Consider the following 18914-nt stretch of genomic DNA (forward strand, 5'->3'; position numbering starts at 1 on the left):
GGGGGAGAAGGGCCTTAGTCAGGGAGGTGACCAAGAACCCGATGGTCACTCTGGCATAGCTCCAGAGTTCCTCTGTGAAGATGAGAGAACCTTCCAGAAGGACAACCATCTCTGCATCACTCCACCAATCAGGCCTTTATGGTAGAGTGGCCAGATGGAAGCCACTCCTCAATAAAAGGCACATGACGGCCTGCTTGGGCACCTAAAGGACTCAGACCATGAGAAACAAGATTATCTGGTCTGATGGAACCAAGATTGAATTCTTTGGCCTGAATGCCAACCACTGTGAAGCATGGTGGTGGCAGCATCACGCTGTGGGGTTGTTTTTCAGTGGTAGGGACTGGGAGACTAGTCAGAATTGAGGGGGAAATAAACAGAGCAAAGTACAGAGAGATTCTTGATGAAAACCTGCTACAGAGAGCTCAGGACCTCAGACTGGGGCAAAGGTTCACCTTCCAACAGGACAACGACACTAAGCACACAGACAAGAAATCCCAGGAGTGATTTCAGGGCAAGTCTCTGAATGTCCTTGAGTGGCCAAGCCAGCGCTCAGACTTGAACCCGATCTAACCTGAAAATAGCTGTGCAGCAATGCTCCCCATCCAACCTGACAGAGCTTAAGAGGATCTGCAGAGAAGATTCAGATAAACTCCCCAAATACAGGTGTGCCAAGCTTGTAACGTCATACCCAAGAAGACTTGAGGCTGTAATCGCTGCCAAAGGTGCTTCAACAAAGTACTGAGTAAAGGGTCTGAATACTTATGTAAATGTGATATTTCATTTTTTGTAATATTTTTTTTTCAGCAAAAATGTCTGCACTGTTTTAAGCTTTGTCATTATGGGGTATTGTGTCTGTAGATTAATGAGGAAAAAACACAATTTAATACATTTTAGAATAAGGCTGTAACATAACAAAATGTGGATCAAGTCAAGGGGTCTGAATACTTTTCAAATGTACTGTAAGCTATTTGTAGTGTATTTGTGGTTTAAAAAGGCTTTTGAAGTTTGCAATATCCACTTTGAAATTTCAGATTTGATTTTCACTTACAAAAAAAATGATCAACACCTACAAAAATTGCCATGAATTATAATCCACATAACAAATCACATGTCCTGTTGCTGCAGGATTATTATCCTGCTGTAGCAAACTGGCTCAAATGAAGATCCTATATCTGTATAACATTCCCATTCTGTAACTCATACCGCTGAGTTGTTCCCCATGGATCAGCTTGGCATCAAGCCTGGCAGTGTCCCTGATGGCACTGGTTAGCTGAAGCTTATCTTTATCATTCTGCAAATCTTATTGTTCAGCTGGTAATGTCTCATTGCCTGCACAGACTGGTCCATCCTTCTTAATGCAGAGCAGTGTTATTATTACTAAAGCAGCAAGGGTGAAGTGGTTAGTTGAGCAGTATTTAGCCAGTTGGTTTTGTATAAATTGGTTAGTTTTGTAGTATTTAGCCTGTTGGTTTTGTATAAATTGGTTAGTTTTGTAGTATTTTGCCTGTTGGTTTTGTATAAATTGGTTAGTTTTGTAGTATTTTGCCTGTTGGTTTTGGATGTAGTGGTTCGTTTAGCAGTATTTAGCCTGTTGGTTTTGTATAAATTGGTTAGTTTTGTAGTATTTTGCCTGTTGGTTTTGGAAGTATTTAGCCTGTTGGTTTTATTGGTTAGTTTTGTAGTATTTAGCCTGTTGGTTTTGTATAAATTGGTTAGTTTTGTAGTATTTAGCCTGTTGGTTTTGTATAAATTGGTTAGTTTTGTAGTATTTTGCCTGTTGGTTTTGGATGTAGTGGTTCGTTTAGCAGTATTTAGCCTGTTGGTTTTGTATAAATTGGTTAGTTTTGTAGTATTTAGCCTGTTGGTTTTGTATAAATTGGTTAGTTTTGTAGTATTTAGCCTGTTGGTTTTGTATAAATTGGTTAGTTTTGTAGTATTTTGCCTGTTGGTTTTGGATGTAGTGATTCGTTTAGCAGTATTTAGCCTGTTGGTTTTGTATAAATTGGTTAGTTTTGTAGTATTTAGCCAGTTAGTTTTGTATGAAGTGGGTAGTTTAGCAGTATTTAGCCTGTTGGTTTTGTATGAAGTGGTTCTTTTAGCAGTATTTAGCCTGCTGGTTTTGTATGAGAGTGGTTATTTTAGCAGTATTTAACCTGTCGGTTTTGTATAAAGTGTTTATTTTAGCAGTATTTAACCTGTCGGTTTTGTATAAAGTGTTTATTTTAGCAGTATTTAACCTGTCGGTTTTGTATAAAGTGTTTATTTTAGCAGTATTTAACCTGTTGGTTTTGTATAAAGTGTTTATTGTAGCAGTATTTAACCTGTCGGTTTTGTATAGTGTTTATTTTAGCAGTATTTAGCCTGTCGGTTTTGTATGAAGTGGTTAGTTTAGCAGTATTTAGCCTGTTGGTTTTGTATGAAGTGGTTAGTTTAGCAGTATTTAGCCTGTTGGTTTTGTATGTAGTGGTTAGTTTAGCAGTATTTAGCCTGTTGGTTTTGTATAAATTGGTTAGTTTTGTAGTATTTAGCCAGTTGGTTTTGTATGAAGTGGGTAGTTTAGCAGTATTTAGCCTGTTGGTTTTGTATGAAGTGGTTAGTTTAGCAGTATTTAGCCTGTTGGTTTTGTATGAAGTGGTTAGTTTTGTAGTATTTAGCCAGTTAGTTTTGTATGAAGTGGGTAGTTTAGCAGTATTTAGCCTGTTGGTTTTGTATGAAGTGGTTCTTTTAGCAGTATTTAGCCTGTTGGTTTTGTATGAAGTGGTTAGTTTAGCAGTATTTAGCCTGTTGGTTTTGTATGAAGTGGTTAGTTTAGCAGTATTTAGCCTGTTGGTTTTGTATGAAGTGGTTAGTTTAGCAGTATTTAGCCTGTTGGTTTTGTATGTAGTGGTTAGTTTAGCAGTATTTAGCCTGTTGGTTTTGTATAAATTGGTTAGTTTTGTAGTATTTAGCCAGTTGGTTTTGTATGAAGTGGGTAGTTTAGCAGTATTTAGCCTGTTGGTTTTGTATGAAGTGGTTAGTTTAGCAGTATTTAGCCTGTTGGTTTTGTATGAAGTGGTTAGTTTTGTAGTATTTAGCCAGTTAGTTTTGTATGAAGTGGGTAGTTTAGCAGTATTTAGCCTGTTGGTTTTGTAGTGGTTCTTTTAGCAGTATTTAGCCTGTTGGTTTTGTATGAAGTGGTTAGTTTAGCAGTATTTAACCTGTTGGTTTTGTATGAAGTGGTTATTTTAGCAGTATTTAACCTGTTGGTTTTGTATAAAGTGTTTATTGTAGCAGTATTTAACCTGTCGGTTTTGTATGAAGTGGGTAGTTTAGCAGTATTTAGCTTGTTGGTTTTGTATGAAGTGGTTAGTTTAGCAGTATTTAGCCTGTTGGTTTTGTATGAAGTGGTTAGTTTAGCAGTATTTAGCCTGTTGGTTTTGTATGTAGTGGTTAGTTTTGTAGTATTTAGCCAGTTGGTTTTGTATGAAGTGGGTAGTTTAGCAGTATTTAGCCTGTTGGTTTTGTATGAAGTGGTTAGTTTAGCAGTCTTTAACCTGTCGGTTTTGTATGAAGTGGTTATTTTAGCAGTATTTAACCTGTTGGTTTTGTATGAAGTGGTTATTTTAGCAGTATTTAACCTGTTGGTTTTGTATGAAGTGGTTATTTTAGCAGTATTTAACCTGTTGGTTTTGTATAAAGTGTTTATTTTAGCAGTATTTAACCTGTCGGTTTTGTATAAAGTGTTTATTTTAGCAGTATTTAGCCTGCTGGTTTTGTATAGTGTTTATTTTTAGCAGTATTTAGCCTGTCGGTTTTGTATGAAGTGGTTATTTTAGCAGTATTTAACCTGTTGGTTTTGTATATAGTGTTTATTTTAGCAGTATTTAGCCTGTCGGTTTTGTATGAGAGTGGTTATTTTAGCAGTATTTAACCTGTTGGTTTTGTATATAGTGTTTATTTTAGCAGTATTTAGCCTGCTGGTTTTGTATAGTGTTTATTTTAGCAGTATTTAGCCTGCTGGTTTTGTATGAGAGTGGTTATTTTAGCAGTATTTAACCTGTTGGTTTTGTATAAAGTGTTTATTTTAGCAGTATTTAACCTGTCGGTTTTGTATAGTGTTTATTTTAGCAGTATTTAGCCTGTCGGTTTTGTATGAAGTGGTTATTTTAGCAGTATTTAACCTGTTGGTTTTGTATATAGTGTTTATTTTAGCAGTATTTAGCCTGTCGGTTTTGTATGAAGTGGTTATTTTAGCAGTATTTAGCCTGCTGATTTTGTATAGTGTTTATTTTAGCAGTATTTAGCCTGCTGGTTTTGTATAGTGTTTATTTTAGCAGTATTTAGCCTGCTGGTTTTGTATGAGAGTGACATAACTTGAACTTCCTTTTGAAAGACGGCTTCTAAAAGTGTATGTAGGTCAGCTGTGGGAGATGCAGTCAGGTTCCTGGGATCAGACTACTGTCCTATTTGAGGGAACGCTCCACCTTGATGTGACATGAGCTGTTATGCCCAGACTATAACTTTCTCTTGGAAAGCTAATACAGACAATGAGAGCCTTTTTTCCCCTTGCCCCTGCGATTTGGAAGAATGTCCCTGTGTTGAATTTGGCCTTCGTTGGGCTCTCTCTGGAAAAGCGTGGTAATCCATGGATGTCTGTTGATCTTTCTAATTGGCGATGTGGTTCTACTCTGACATGGGGAATGTACACCAGGATGTATGAGCTGTAAGGGGATCGGCTCAGTGGTGGTCAACATCTCATGTCAACATAGACAGACCATAAAAACCACTACATTTTCTTTTAGACCTAATAGAAATTCTATGGATGAAACAGAGCAGCCCAGTTAAGGAAGGCAGTTTATTTTTCAAGTTCCACCTGTACGCTCCTTCAACTGGAAAACACTATCACTCTAGTTACCCAAAGTGAAAAATGGCAAGGACATATTTTTTTTAATAAAAAGTAACAGAACTTCTGTTTTTATTATTGAAAATAGATACAGAAATGAAAGTATGTTTAAAAAAACAAGAGTACAGTTCCATATGACAAACATTTTCCATAAAAAATAAGTATGAAAACACTGATCTGCAAGCGCATTGAGCCAAAAGTGTATTTTTGTACAAAACTAAGAAATCATTCAACAGGACTCCTCTCTGTACCATTTATCAAGGCTACTAAGAAGATAAGATATCCCTCTTATTTTCCAACATGATATATATACAACGTGTTGTATCAGAGGATGTAAAATGTTGCCAGTGGAACACTGTGAAGTATGAGTGTTCGCTTTAAGGGACGTGTCTTTTGAAAAAGTTAGTTGAAAAAAATACTTTCTCTCCATATACATATAAATACATTTATGCTGTGCAAATTACAAGTGTAAAGACCTCCCATGCACAGCCACCCCATATATCAGGGCTAATGAAGGAGAAATATTGGTTTGGTACGAGACGTCCTCTGCGTGTGTGCTTATTTTCCTTTTTGGTTTTAGGTGACTGCGAGGGGAAGATGCAGGTTCGCCATGTGCCATTGCTCGGTCAACATTCATACAATGAACTACTGGCACAGGAGGTTGGTGGCACTTTAATTGGGGAGGACGGGCTCGTGGTAATGACTGGAGGGGAATTAGTGGAATGTTTTCAAATACAGCAAATACATGGTTTCCATGTGTTTGGATGCCATTCCATTCACTCCGTTCCAGCCATTATTATGAGCCGTCCTCCCCTCAGCAGCCTCCACTGGTTTGTGGATATGTGTGAGAGTGGACTTCATGTTAATATTTACAGCATTATCTTCTCTGAAGGTGTATATTGAACTAGGGCTGGATTCAATTTGTTTGGCTGAAGCGTTACAGATTGCGTGATGGAAATGTGAAGGTCATTTCCCATTGAGCCGACATATGCAGCGTTTACCATGAATGCAGTCTCCGCTAACTCAGGAATATTGCCTTTAAATTTCAATCGTGCCGCAATGCTGAGCTTCAGCGATACGGATTGAATAGAGCCCTAAGACTGACCAAATTATGGGACAATTCTTGCACCATGAATCGGTCACTGAATGAAACCATGAAATTCCGGCAGGTTGTCTGAAACTCTACAACTCGTACTGTACAGCAAAAGCGTTGCATTATAACCCATTTCCTAGAACTCGGAACATGGCATCAAACACTTTGATAAATAATATTATACACGTTATCAAAATAAGTTTCAGGGAGCCAGCTTCCCATTATTAAAACAAAAAAGATACCTACTGTATGTTTGTTACCTCACACTGTTAGTTAGAAGTTTCTCCATCTATCTCATACTATGTTCTTTTTATCCCTTTGCCTTTTTGTCATGTTTGATAAATAAGATAAGGCTTTTACATATGGACATTATATTAACCTGACCCGGAGATCCTGTACAGGTTTTTACATGGCTGGGGGTTCGGAGACGGCCGGATGGCGATATGTAGCATCCAGAGACTGATTGGATGTGTAGAAGGACCCCTCCTGCCACCTTCCCAGACGGTTTGATATGTACTGTATATCCTTCGGGCTTCTCCACAGACAGCTTTGGGGGGGGTCCTACCATTTGCCAGGAATGGCCGTTCCACACTCATACCATGACACGTAGGTGACGTGAGAGTTCCCTCCTATCTGACCAAAGTTGACCGGCTCTTGTCTCATAGCCCTGTAATACCCTGTATGTAACAGACAAAATGAAGTGAGGGGCTGAACTTTGAGTCGTTTTAGACATTGTGAAAATGTAGTTGTTTTCAGGCATGGATATTAAGCATATTCTTAACAGGTTCTCATTTCAACAATTGAAAGATAGATGTGTCAGTGCTGTAGCTTGTACCTTCTCTTGCTGGCAGCTGGTCAGCCCTGACTTGGTTTCCTGTCCTTCCATCCAGGAACGAGTCTACAAACTGACAGTGGTCCTCACCATGGCCAGTCTGGTCCCCAATGTTGTAAAATTTACCTGTAAAGTTATTAGGGGAAAAAGTTGTCGAATGGGATGGCAATTTAAACTGAGCTACAGTACTGTTCTCTACTATAGACACTGAGTGCCGGAAGCAGAACTGACCGTTGAGAGAATCACTCAGATATATCTTGTATCGGAGGGAGTTGCAGAGCTGGATGCCCACAAACTTGCGGTACCAGGTCCTTTTTACGTACTGCTTGCCATTGCACTCCGAGTATGAGTCTGTCTTGAAGGGGAACTGGGTCCAGATGGCATCTTTTCCTACAGGAAATAGTTAACAAAATATTAGAACGTGGAATATCAAAGGCATGAATCATGAAACAAAGATAATAATTAAGAAAATAGAGATGAGTAGAAGCCCAAATGTATATTTGCATTCCCAATCAGAGTTGTCTTTTTAGTGTATCACAGCCTTTTACTACTGATGAAATGAAAGGGAAAATAAAAATGTCTCCATTCATTTAGCTGTGTAAATGTTTGGTCTGGCTGTGAGTTGGGCGTGGAAGAAGTGAGCTCATAGATATTGGATGGAGAGCAGTGTACTGCTGCACTGGGGCACGGTGGCCTGAGTCTCCACAGACTCTCACTGTGCCAGGCCAGACCTTCCTTAGATCATCCATTCATTCAGCCTGGTGGAATGTGTCACCTGGGACCGGTGCTCAGGACAGACCACAGACTGAGGGGCTTACCTGAGACATTCTCACTCACACGTGGGTCCGCTGCAGGATGGAGGGATGGAGAGATGAAGAAAAAGAGGCAGAGAGAGAAATGTGAGTTAGTAGGTGCTTTCAAATGTCTTCTTCTCAGAATAGACTGTAGAAATGGTTCCCGAAACGATTTTGAAATAAGTTGGTGATTCTCCTAAATAAAAGACCACAAAACCACACGTCTTGTAGCAAAGCCATACAAAATCTACGGAAAGTAATTTAGTCTACTCTGGCACTGAAGAGCCAGTCTGATATGGTAGTGTGGGACTCCAGGAGACTCCAGGACAAATCATTTGCCTTCAAACTCCTCATCATCTCTCACATAGAGGGTAAGCCTCTGTGAGCCAATGAGGCCCAGCGGTGAGGTCCTCCCAGAAACATAAAAATGACCTGATTCCCTACTTGCCATTCATTTATGATACGCTGTTGTATTTGTGAGTTTGAGTGTGTTGTGAGCTGCAATGCAGGATGAGGGAGAGCTGGCAGCCGATAGCACTCCTGGGGTTGGAGGCAGTTTACATGGAGAGGCAGCAGCCAATGTTATGGAAATGGAGGGGCCATGCTGAAATCATTAGGTTAACAACAGCTAGTTAATTACAGACCCCTACACCGGTAAGTGGTGGACCGCCAGACATGACTGGAGCTGGCTGACGAGACTGTGCGTTAGTACGTTTGTACGTGCGTATTTTAGTGGATGCTTGTTTGTTTGTTTAACGCCAAATACCTGACCTTGTCAACAGATGGCCTACGCAAAAGGCCAGATGTGGCTCTTGAACTTTTAACTGACTCCTGATTAGGTAATGGTGTAAGTCAGCGATTCAGCGAAACAACCAATCACCAATCACCAATCACCAAGTATCGTTTAATGAGGCGTATTAGTGCTGGCCTAGAAAACAACGTGGCCCATACTGTACCTGATTCAGTGTTGAAGGACACAGGCTCACTGGGTGGCCCCTCTCCAAGCTCGTTCTTGGGTTTCACCTTGAACTCGTAGCTGTGAGGTAAGAGCAGGAAGTGTCACTATCAGAAGGTCTCACAGCGATTATCCTACCGACTCGCTCCAGATTCCAATTTCCGCTCCATTTCCAATTGCAAGCAATCATTTCCACAGAATCAGATTTTCCTCTAATCCTCACAGCGTTTAAAGTGGACACAGTATTTTGATGGAAACGTAGTGTATTCTTGTTCGGCCTTGTTGTTACAGCGAGGAAAGGCTCTAGTATTGCCTCCCTATTTATCTCTTCAGACAGTGCAGTCCAGAGAGCCAGAGTCCCTCCCGCTAATGTCTCCTCCATATGAGATGTTCAGACACAGCGATTGGTCCACCACGTGCCAGTAGCCTCAGCAGGCTCAGCTCACAGGAAGCCCTGGTTTATATTCTATCACTTCTTTAATGTCAAATAGTCCCATATTCAGGCTTCATTAAAAACCTAGGGAGCGTGTCGGCCCTCCTCTGCTCTCCACACGTGAAGAACCTTTCTTCTCCAACTACGCCAGAGAGAAGTGCAGGTCCTGATCTTAACCAGACATACCTAGCTAGCTTATCCTTCTGACAAAAGTAGTAATAATACAATGAATAATTAAAATGTTGTATTATTTCCATGAACGAAAGCCTTTCAGATAGTATAAGTTTCACAAACATTTACATTTGAGTTATTTAGCAGACTTACGGTAGCGAGTGCATGCATTTTCATACTTTTTCAAAGCTCTGAAAAAAGCTACCGTCTGAGGACTGAGAGCATACAGAGAGAACACAATGTGTTGTATCAATCTGAAACACAGGCACAAAGATGTTATATTATATACCTGCTCTCGGGGTTGAGGTTCTCTACTGCAGTGTGAGTCTGGTTGGTGGTCAGGATGGAGACCTGAGTACCATCTGGTCCCTTCGTCGTGGAGATGACCTCATATTCTACACAACAACCAGGAAATCACTGTTGAATTCAAGAATTTACCGAGTATCCCAATATTCAGAGTCACACTTTCCAATGTACACTACCGTTAAAAAGCTTGTGGTCACATAGAAATGTCCTTGTTTTTCAAAGAGAGTTTTTTGTCCATTAAAATAACATCAAATTGATCAGAAATACAGTGTAGACATTGTTAAATGTTGTAAATGACTATTGTAGCTGGAAATGGCAGATTTTTTAATAGAATATCTACATAAGCATACAGAGGCCCATTATCAGCAACTGTCACTCCTGTGTTCCAATGGCATGTTGTGTTAGCCTTGTAAAATGATAGATTAACTAGATTAACTAATTGATCATAAGAAAACCCTTTTGCAATTATGTTAGCACAGCTGTAAACTGTTGTACTGATTAAAGAAGCAATAAAACTGGCCTTCTTTAGACTAGTTGAGTATCTGGAGCATCAGCATTTCTGGATTCGATTACAGGCTCAAAATGGCCAGAAACAAAGAACTTTCTTCTGAAACTCGTCAGTCTATTCTTGTTCTGAGAAATGAAGGCTATTCCATGCGAGAAATTGCCAAGAAACGGAAGATCTCGTACAATGCTGTGTACTACTCCCTTCACGGAACAGAGCAAACTGGATCTAACCAGAATAGAAAGAGAGTGGGAGGCCACGGTGCACAACTGAGCAAGAGGACAAGTACATTAGAGTGTCTAGTTTGAGAAACAGACGAAATGAAGTCCTCAACTGGCAGCTTCATTAAATAGTGCCTGCAAAACACCAGTCTCAACGTCAACAGTGAAGAGGCGACTCCAGGATGCTGGCCTTCTCAAACTAGACACTCTAATGTACTTGTCCTCTTGCTCTTGCTTTATTTATCAGGACAACAGTTTTCAGCTGTGCTAACATAATTGCAAAAGGGTTTTCTAATGATCAATTAGCCTTTTAAAATGATACACTTGGATTAGATAACACAACATGCCATTGGAACACAGGAGTGATGGTTGCTGATAATGGGCCTCTGTACACCTATGTAGATATTCCCAAAAAACATCTGCCATTTCCAGCTACAATAGTCATTTATAACATTAACAATGTCTATTGTACTCTGTATTTCGGATCAATTTGATGTTATTTTATTAATGGACTTTTGAACGGTGGTGTATGTTGCTATGCATTTGCATTGTAGTTGGAGTACATAGACAGGTACAGTGTCCCACTCTCCCCACCTGTGGTGTCGTTGTCTGTCTTTTCCCAGTCTAGAATGATGAAGGAGGGGCATCCCTCCACCGTTACCACGGTGAGGTTGTAGGGCGGAGACTTGGGCGGGGCTGTCACGTTTGTCTCCCCGCCCTCCTCCTCTGGGAAGTAGCTGAGAGAGGTGGTGATGGAACAAGGCTCGTCTGGTTTCTTGTCCGTCTTGTAGACTACATGGGGTGCTTAGGGAAGAGAGATCACATTTAATTAAAGGATCCCTGCACTGCTGGTTCAAAACAACCATTTAGTCATTTTCTGTCCGGGACAATAGAAGTACATGATAGTTACAAGAAGGGTTTTTTACGTACCAACGAAACGTTTCTTTCCCAATGCGTCCACGTCAGAGGCTGGTAGGGAGCTGAATAATGAGGAGTTCTCCCAGGTTTCAAACCAGATGTCTGTGAGAGGATGAGAAAGGACAAGGATATGCTTTAGAGCTCCACAAAACACATTTAAGGATTGTCCTCACATGGGGCACCAATAATGTAGGTTTTCTTAGGACATAATTTAGCTCTGAATTGTGATCGGTTATACCGTTGGCTGATGGTGCAGTCGTTGTTGTGTGTCTGCGGTCTTGCTTGGCAGGTTTAGTCGTCACTGATGGAAACTTCTTCAAAATGGAGGCCTTGTCTGTTTGCTTCAAGACATTCAGCTTGTCTGTAGAGAACAGAGTTTGGCAAAGCACAGAGTTTACAAAAAAAAGGTTTGTTGTTTTTCTTGGCTTTCTCAATATTTCTATATTTGTTTAGAGGAAAGGTGCCTTTCGAGGTTGTAAACATAAGCTCAGCCAAATGACAAACTTCATGATGACAAAATACTATTTCACTAACAGTTGGTTTATAATGGAGTTTCGGAACTGGTGTGTATACCCCCATTTCAGGCAGTGGATGATGTATAGAAAACTGCTCAATGTTCAATTATGTGTTATTATTACAACCAACTAAACCTTACTCATATCACCAGGTTTGCCAACCAGGTTGGTCTTTTTGTTGACAGGAATGGACGGACGAGATCCTGAAAAATAGAAATCAAAGGAAACAACAGTCAATCACATAATCACTAAACATTACAATTTCTGCGAGAACCATTCCTTTGTCTCTCTGATGGCATTATTTGCCTTGAAGAGATCATCTTAAATGAAAAACAGTGGAACACTCTTTCACCGCCACTTGTAGAATAACCCAAATTCCTTGACCATTGTTGACACAATCGGCAATATCTAGAGAAAATCCTACATCAGGATTTCATCACGTATCTGACATGCACCATCTGTCATACACTGTTAGAGAAAATTCTTTCCAAAAAGGGTTCTTCTGCTGTCCCCATAGGAGAACCCTTTTTGCTTCCAGGTAGAACTCTTTGTGTAAAGGCCTCTACATGGAACCTAATAGGGTTACACCTGGAACCAAAAAGGGTTCTCCTATGGAGGACAGCAGAATAACCCTTTTAGGTTCTAGATAGCACATCATACTGATGACCATGAGCTGTGGAAAATTATTGGAAGGAACTCTATATGGACTGTATAAATAAACGGATGGTAAAACCCCATACCCTGCGCCCAATGAACCTTAAAACATGAACAATCCTTTGTAATTCCTTGAGGTTTTACACATGTTCTGAAAGTTACCCAGAATGAAATGCTTAACCTGTTGCCAATTAGCGCTCTGTTGCATTAAGGCCAAATTCTTCACAATCAAGGAATTGTTCCTAATCCATAAGAAAATATGCTAAATGCAAAGCCCCAGTACATAAAAGCTGGTGTAGCTCTGAAACATTTTAATATAATATATTTAATATATATAATAGTAATATAAAACAATATGGGTCCATTACTTTCCATCAATTACATGTAACATATCCATGTTTGAAATACTGCCAGTTTGCAGTTAGCACTGCTTTATCCAACTCTACAGTTTCTAGAAAACATGGTTCTACTTAAAAAGAAAAGCTTTCCCAAACTTTTTTCATGCTGTCATTCAGGATAGCATATGTTATACATTTATAAAACTGTGACTCTACTGAAATCGGAGTAAGAATAGATATTTCTCTGCAATGACAGTGTTCTATGTAATCTTAAAATATAGCATTTTTCTAGCCACATGGAACCAGCATAGATCAAGATTACAAATGTTTCACAGGGTACAGAACATGCAGTGAACCTTGATCATGATCAAGTGACAAGCCACCAAACACAATCATTATTGACTGCTGACTTTTTCTGCCTTTGCACTGTGACCAGTCTACTCATGCAAACATATTAGTCCACTAAGTCTAGTTCATACAAACACAAATCTGTAACCAAATGCAAACATTGAATTCCTGTAGCTGATGAAAAGCTGATGCCATGCTCTCCTGATTGCATGATGGGTACTCTAAACACTGGCACCTCCACAGTGATGCACTAGCCTGTGAAGATTATTGTTCTTCTTAAGTCAATACTTGCAATCAGGCAAGAAGCATGTGGAACCTACCCAGGAAAATAGATGAAAATAACATTTGAGCCACCCTCCAAACAAAACGTCAAGTTCATTACACGGCGGCAGGGCTATTATAGAGCACTTGATTTCTTAACATGTGGTAAGAGAAAGTGCAAAGCTTGGTGAGAAACACGCCAAAATAAGGTTCTTAAAAATAAGCTAATGACCCTCAGACGTCATACTTTCCAAAAAAGGAAAGTATTTTCCAAAGGCCCGGTTGAACTGAAGCCTTTGGTCGAATTCTTAGTGATGGTCGTCCAGTGTTTTGATCAAAACAAGACGTATTTTTACATCCAACATGGCCGACTCATGCAGTCTGGGCCGAAATGATGGCGATGGAAGCTAGCGTGTGTCAGTGTGGGCAGGGCTAGCTTTGCGCTGGGTGCAGATAAGACTGGATTCATGCCATTTTACCATAGAACTGGTCCTCAATGGAAGAGAAGCCTGAACGGCCCAAAACATCAGGGTTTATGTCCTCCAACAGCGAGTTGTTTGTGTTTGCTGCAGGAAAAGTACTAAGATTAAAACCTATTCCCAAACCTATTGTGGCTTTGAAGGACATGTGGCAGGTCCAGACACTTGAAGACATCGATGATATCTGAACATATCAATTAATATCTTTCAAAGAATCATCCTTGAGTATTCCACTGTCTTGCATTATCAGTAAAGACACAACCAATTGACCATAACATAAAACAGAGCACAAACATACAGTGAATGATGATGATAGACAACCCAACCACATCTCATGCTCAATGAGGACAGTACAGGACTGACATGCATACAATCATGCGCAGGGTGAAACCCAACCATAAGCAGCTCAACATTGATTTTGACTTCCAGTTTGCCAGTTTGTGACAGAGAAACAGCATTGGTTATGTAGCTCGGCATACAAAGAGCCTGATCTTTGAAGACCTCTGAAACTGCTTCAGTTTCTGCCTGGAAAACATGAACTGAGTTTCCCCACCACCACAAATGGGTATTAACACAGGCTTACCTCCCTAAAAAGAGCAGTGATTACTTAATACCCCTTTGATTACTCGCTGTCATAAGCTTTGAAGCCAGCAACAGCATTGAATCTGCAGAAGCTTGCATTAAAACCAAGAACACCAAGACCCTTGGACAGATGGCAACGTATGGATAGACAGACTGAGGGCTGATGAATGGATGGATGGTTAGACAGACACATTATTGACAAACAAAATGAATGGGTGAAGGACACCGATATTGGTTGATGATGCCGCCACAACGCCAACAAACTGTATGGGTTAATGGATGAGAGACACAGAGGAGAAATATCAGCTCTTTTTACCCATTCTCAGTCTGTTCCAAACGACTGGTTTGGGGAGGCCGGTTCCTTTGTGATGCTTACCATTGGCTGTGGAGAAGAAGAGTGACTGTTATGGAAAAAGCAGCTAGAATTGTTAGCTCAGACTTAATTCTTCAGGGAAAAAGAGATTAAAGATGAATCTCCCAACAGGCCTTGTGAGGAGGAAAATAAATAGGGAAAAGAAGGAGATGGACCAGCGGAGATGCCTGTCAGAGCTTCAGCCTCAAGTGAACAACGTGTTTCCCCAAAGACAGTGGAAAGCTCTGTCTTAACATGGCTGACCCGTGCTGCAACCAGAATCTACGACATGCTGACCGTATCTGACAGATCTTTCTAAAAGTAGCAGTGACTTCTTCAGATGGTGCGAGAGTCGAGAGATGGATAGATTGGACAGCCAGGACAGATCTTGACCGCGAAGATGACAAGCTACGTCGAAGCGTGACTGATCAGTCACGCTCTCCACATGTTGTGCAGGGTGAAATTAGGCACTTGATGCCGAACCAACTCTGCAATCTTTGCCTGACCTCAATCTCTGCCCAGATATGACAACATTTCTGGTTGGTTTTGAGGAAGTCCTGCACACTTGTTACACAGGGTTTGTGGGGCTAGAGAGGATTTCAAGAAGACCACACGGAGATGACATAGTAGGAGGAAGAGGAGGAGGAGGAGGAGGAGATGAGGAAGAGGAGGAGGAAGTGGAGGAGAAGAAAAGGGGACAGAGAGATTCCATTACCCCCTGGTGTCCTGGAGGTCTGTGATGAGTTATTAGCCCTACGAAGAAGGGATGAGGAAGAGGAAGGGGAATCTTGTCTTGAGCCATCAGTGAAGGGAAAGAGAGGGTTTGTGGCAGCAGGAGACTTCATGGTCCTGCCTATCAGTGTGATGGCCGGGCCATGGGGTTTCAAATTTCTCTGGCTGCCTTGACCTAGAAAACCACAAAAACAATTGTAGAACCTGTTACAATGTGTAGTTTCAATGTCTGTTAAAGACACATTTGGTGTGCCATTCAGGTGTTAGGGAACTACAGAGCCACGGCCCTTAGGAGTGGAATAGTGGGGTTAGTGAGGATGATTCAATCAATGATCTCTCAAATAGATCTGCAGCATTCAATAGTGTAGTTTGATTGAAGGCATCTACTGTAGTTCCCTAACATGAGCTCTTAACTCATGTTAGCCTTGTTGTTATAAGTGTTGCATGTTTTTTTTGTGTACTTTTAATTAATTTTGTGACGTAAACAATATTTACGATAGGATTTTTCAAGCATTTTTCATCCTAAAGCTTCCACAATCTTGAGGAATAGAGTCATAGATGCTGCTGGGGCTAAGCAGTGCAGTGTAACCATGACTGTCAGATTGTGTATGCCATGCAGATATGGATAATGCAGTAATGTGGTTGATAATGTGGTGGATGGTGCAATAACGGGCATTCAGTCCAACTCCTGATCATGACCTGTGGACCAATGAGTGTGCATTAAAGCTGGACAACAACACTGAAGCTGTGGACCAATGAGTGTACATTAAAGCTGGACAACAACACTGAAGCTGTGGACCAATGAGTGTGCATTAAAGCTGGACAACAACACTGAAGCTGTGGACCAATGAGTGTGCATTAAAGCTGGACAACAACACTGAAGCTGTGGACCAATGAGTGTGCATTAAAGCTGGACAACAACACTGAAGCTGTGGACCAATGAGTGTGCATTAAAACTGGACAAAAACCCTGAAGCTGTGCACCAATGAGTGTGCATTAAAACTGGACAACAACACTGAAGCTGTGACCCCATGAGTGTGCATTAAAGCTGGACAACAACACTGAAGCTGTGGACCAATGAGTGTGCGTTAAAGCTGGACAACAACACTGAATCTGTGGACCAATGAGTGTGCGTTAAAGCTGGACAACAACACTGAAGCAGTGGACCAAATGAGTCTGCATTAAAGCTGCACAACAACACTGAATCGGCTAGTATTGTTAGCTCAGACTTAATTCTTCAGGAAAGAAACAGATTTGAGATGAATCTCCCAACTGGCCTTGTGAGGAGGAAAATAAATAGAAGAAAAAAAGACAGGACAAAAACAGATGTGATTTTGTGTGGAAAGGTAACGTGTTATACAGTAGGTGATGGACCAGCGGAGAGTCCTGTCAGAGCTTCAGCCTCAAGTGAACAACGTGTTTCCCCAAAGACAGTGGAAAGCTCTGTCTTAACATGGCTGACTCGTGCTGCAACCAGAATCTACGACATGCTGACCGTATCTGACAGATCTTTCTAAAAGTAGCAGTGACTTCTTCAGATGGTGCGAGAGTCGAGAGATGGATAGATTGGACAGCCAGGACAAATCTTGCCCACGGTGATGAAAAGCTATGTCGAAAACATGACCGATCACGCTCTCCACATGTTGTGCAAGGTGAAATTAGGCACTTGATGCCAAACCAACTCTGCAATCTTTGCCTGACCTCAATCTCAGATATGATATGACAACATGTGTGGTTGGTTTGGAGGAAGTACTGCACGCACACTGGTTACACAGGGTTTGTGGGGGTAGGGGAGATTTCAAGAAAACCAAAAGGAGATTACATAGTAGGAGCAAGAAGAGGAGGAGCAGGAAGAATAGGAGCAGGAAGAAGAAGAGGATGAGGAGAGGAAGGAAGGAAAAGGGGAGGGGAGAGAGATTCCATTACCCCTTGGTGTTCCGGAGGTCTGTGATGAGTTATTAGACCTGTGAAGAAGGGATGAGGAGGAGGATGAGGAAGAAGAGGAGGAGGAGGATGGGGTATCTTGTCTTGAGCCATCAGTGAAGGGAAAGAGAGGGTTTGTGGCAGCAGGAGACTTCATGGTCCTGGCTATCAGTATGATGGCCGGGCCATGGGGTTTCAAATTTCTCTGGCTGCCTTGACCTAGAAAACCACAAAAACAATTGTAGAACCTGTTACAATGTGTAGTCTCAATGTTAAAGACAATGCTGTTGTGCCATTCAGGTGTGCTGGGAGCCACGGCCCTTAGGAGTGGAATAGTGGGGTTAGTGAGGATGATTCAATCAATGATCTCTCAAATGATCTGCAGCATTCAATAGTGTAGTTTGATTGAAGGCATCTACTGTAGTTCCCTAACATGAGCTCTTAACTCATGTTAGCCTTGTTGTTATAAGTGTTGCATGTTTTTTTTGTGTACTTTTAATTAATTTAGTGACGCAAACAATATTTACTATAGGATTTTTCAAGCATTTTTCATCCTAAAGCTTCCACAATCTTGAGGAATAGAGTCATAGATGCTGCTGGGGCTAAGCAGTGCAGTGTAACCATGACTGTCAGATTGTGTATGCCATGCAGATATGGATAATGCAGTAATGTGGTTGATAATGTGGTGGATGGTGCAATAACGGGCATTCAGTCCAACTCCTGATCATGACCTGTGGACCAATGAGTGTGCATTAAAGCTGGACAACAACACTGAAGCTGTGGACCAATGAGTGTGCATTAAAGCTGGACAACAACACTGAAGCTGTGGACCAATGAGTGTGCATTAAAGCTGGACAACAACACTGAAGCTGTGGACCAATGAGTGTGCATTAAAGCTGGACAACAACACTGAAGCTGTGGTACAATGAGTGTGCATTAAAGCTGGACAACAACACTGAAGCTGTGGACCAATGAGTGTGCATTAAAACTGGACAAAAACCCTGAAGCTGTGCACCAATGAGTGTGCATTAAAACTGGACAACAACACTGAAGCTGTGACCCCATGAGTGTGCATTAAAGCTGGACAACAACACTGAAGCTGTGGACCAATGAGTGTGCGTTAAAGCTGGACAACAACACTGAAGCAGTGGACCAATGAGTCTGCATTAAAGCTGCACAACAACACTGAAGCTGTGGACCAATGAGTGTGCATTAAAGCTGGACAACAACACTGAAGCTGTGGTACAATGAGTGTGCATTAAAGCTGGACAACAACACTGAAGCTGTGGACCAATGAGTGTGCATTAAAACTGGACAAAAACCCTGAAGCTGTGCACCAATGAGTGTGCATTAAAACTGGACAACAACACTGAAGCTGTGACCCCATGAGTGTGCATTAAAGCTGGACAACAACACTGAAGCTGTGGACCAATGAGTGTGCGTTAAAGCTGGACAACAACACTGAAGCAGTGGACCAATGAGTCTGCATTAAAGCTGCACAACAACACTGAAGCAGTGGACCAATGAGTGTGCATTAAAACTGGACAACAACACTGAAGCTGTGACCCCATGAGTGTGCATTAAAGCTGGACAACAACACTGAAGCTGTGGACCAATGAG

At 41.2% G+C, this 18914-nt stretch overlaps 1 protein-coding gene across 1 annotated transcript in view; it reads right to left on the bottom strand.

The window, feature by feature from the left end:
* Positions 1–4852: 4852 nt before the first annotated feature.
* Positions 4853–18914, bottom strand: part of LOC115129846 (target of Nesh-SH3-like) — a 34858-nt gene continuing 20796 nt past the window's right edge. Inside the window, 14 exon segments of the mRNA XM_065018994.1 lie at positions 4853–6652; positions 6811–6933; positions 7039–7197; positions 7626–7655; positions 8558–8637; positions 9450–9555; positions 10787–10996; positions 11123–11212; positions 11349–11471; positions 11766–11828; positions 13706–13792; positions 14604–14669; positions 15355–15546; positions 17298–17513. Coding sequence (XP_064875066.1) covers positions 6537–6652; positions 6811–6933; positions 7039–7197; positions 7626–7655; positions 8558–8637; positions 9450–9555; positions 10787–10996; positions 11123–11212; positions 11349–11471; positions 11766–11828; positions 13706–13792; positions 14604–14669; positions 15355–15546; positions 17298–17513 — 1661 coding nt within the window. The 3' untranslated portion in view covers positions 4853–6536.

This window comes from Oncorhynchus nerka, linkage group LG5 (genome assembly GCF_034236695.1).
Source record: "Oncorhynchus nerka isolate Pitt River linkage group LG5, Oner_Uvic_2.0, whole genome shotgun sequence".
NCBI classification, from domain to species: domain Eukaryota; kingdom Metazoa; phylum Chordata; class Actinopteri; order Salmoniformes; family Salmonidae; genus Oncorhynchus; species Oncorhynchus nerka.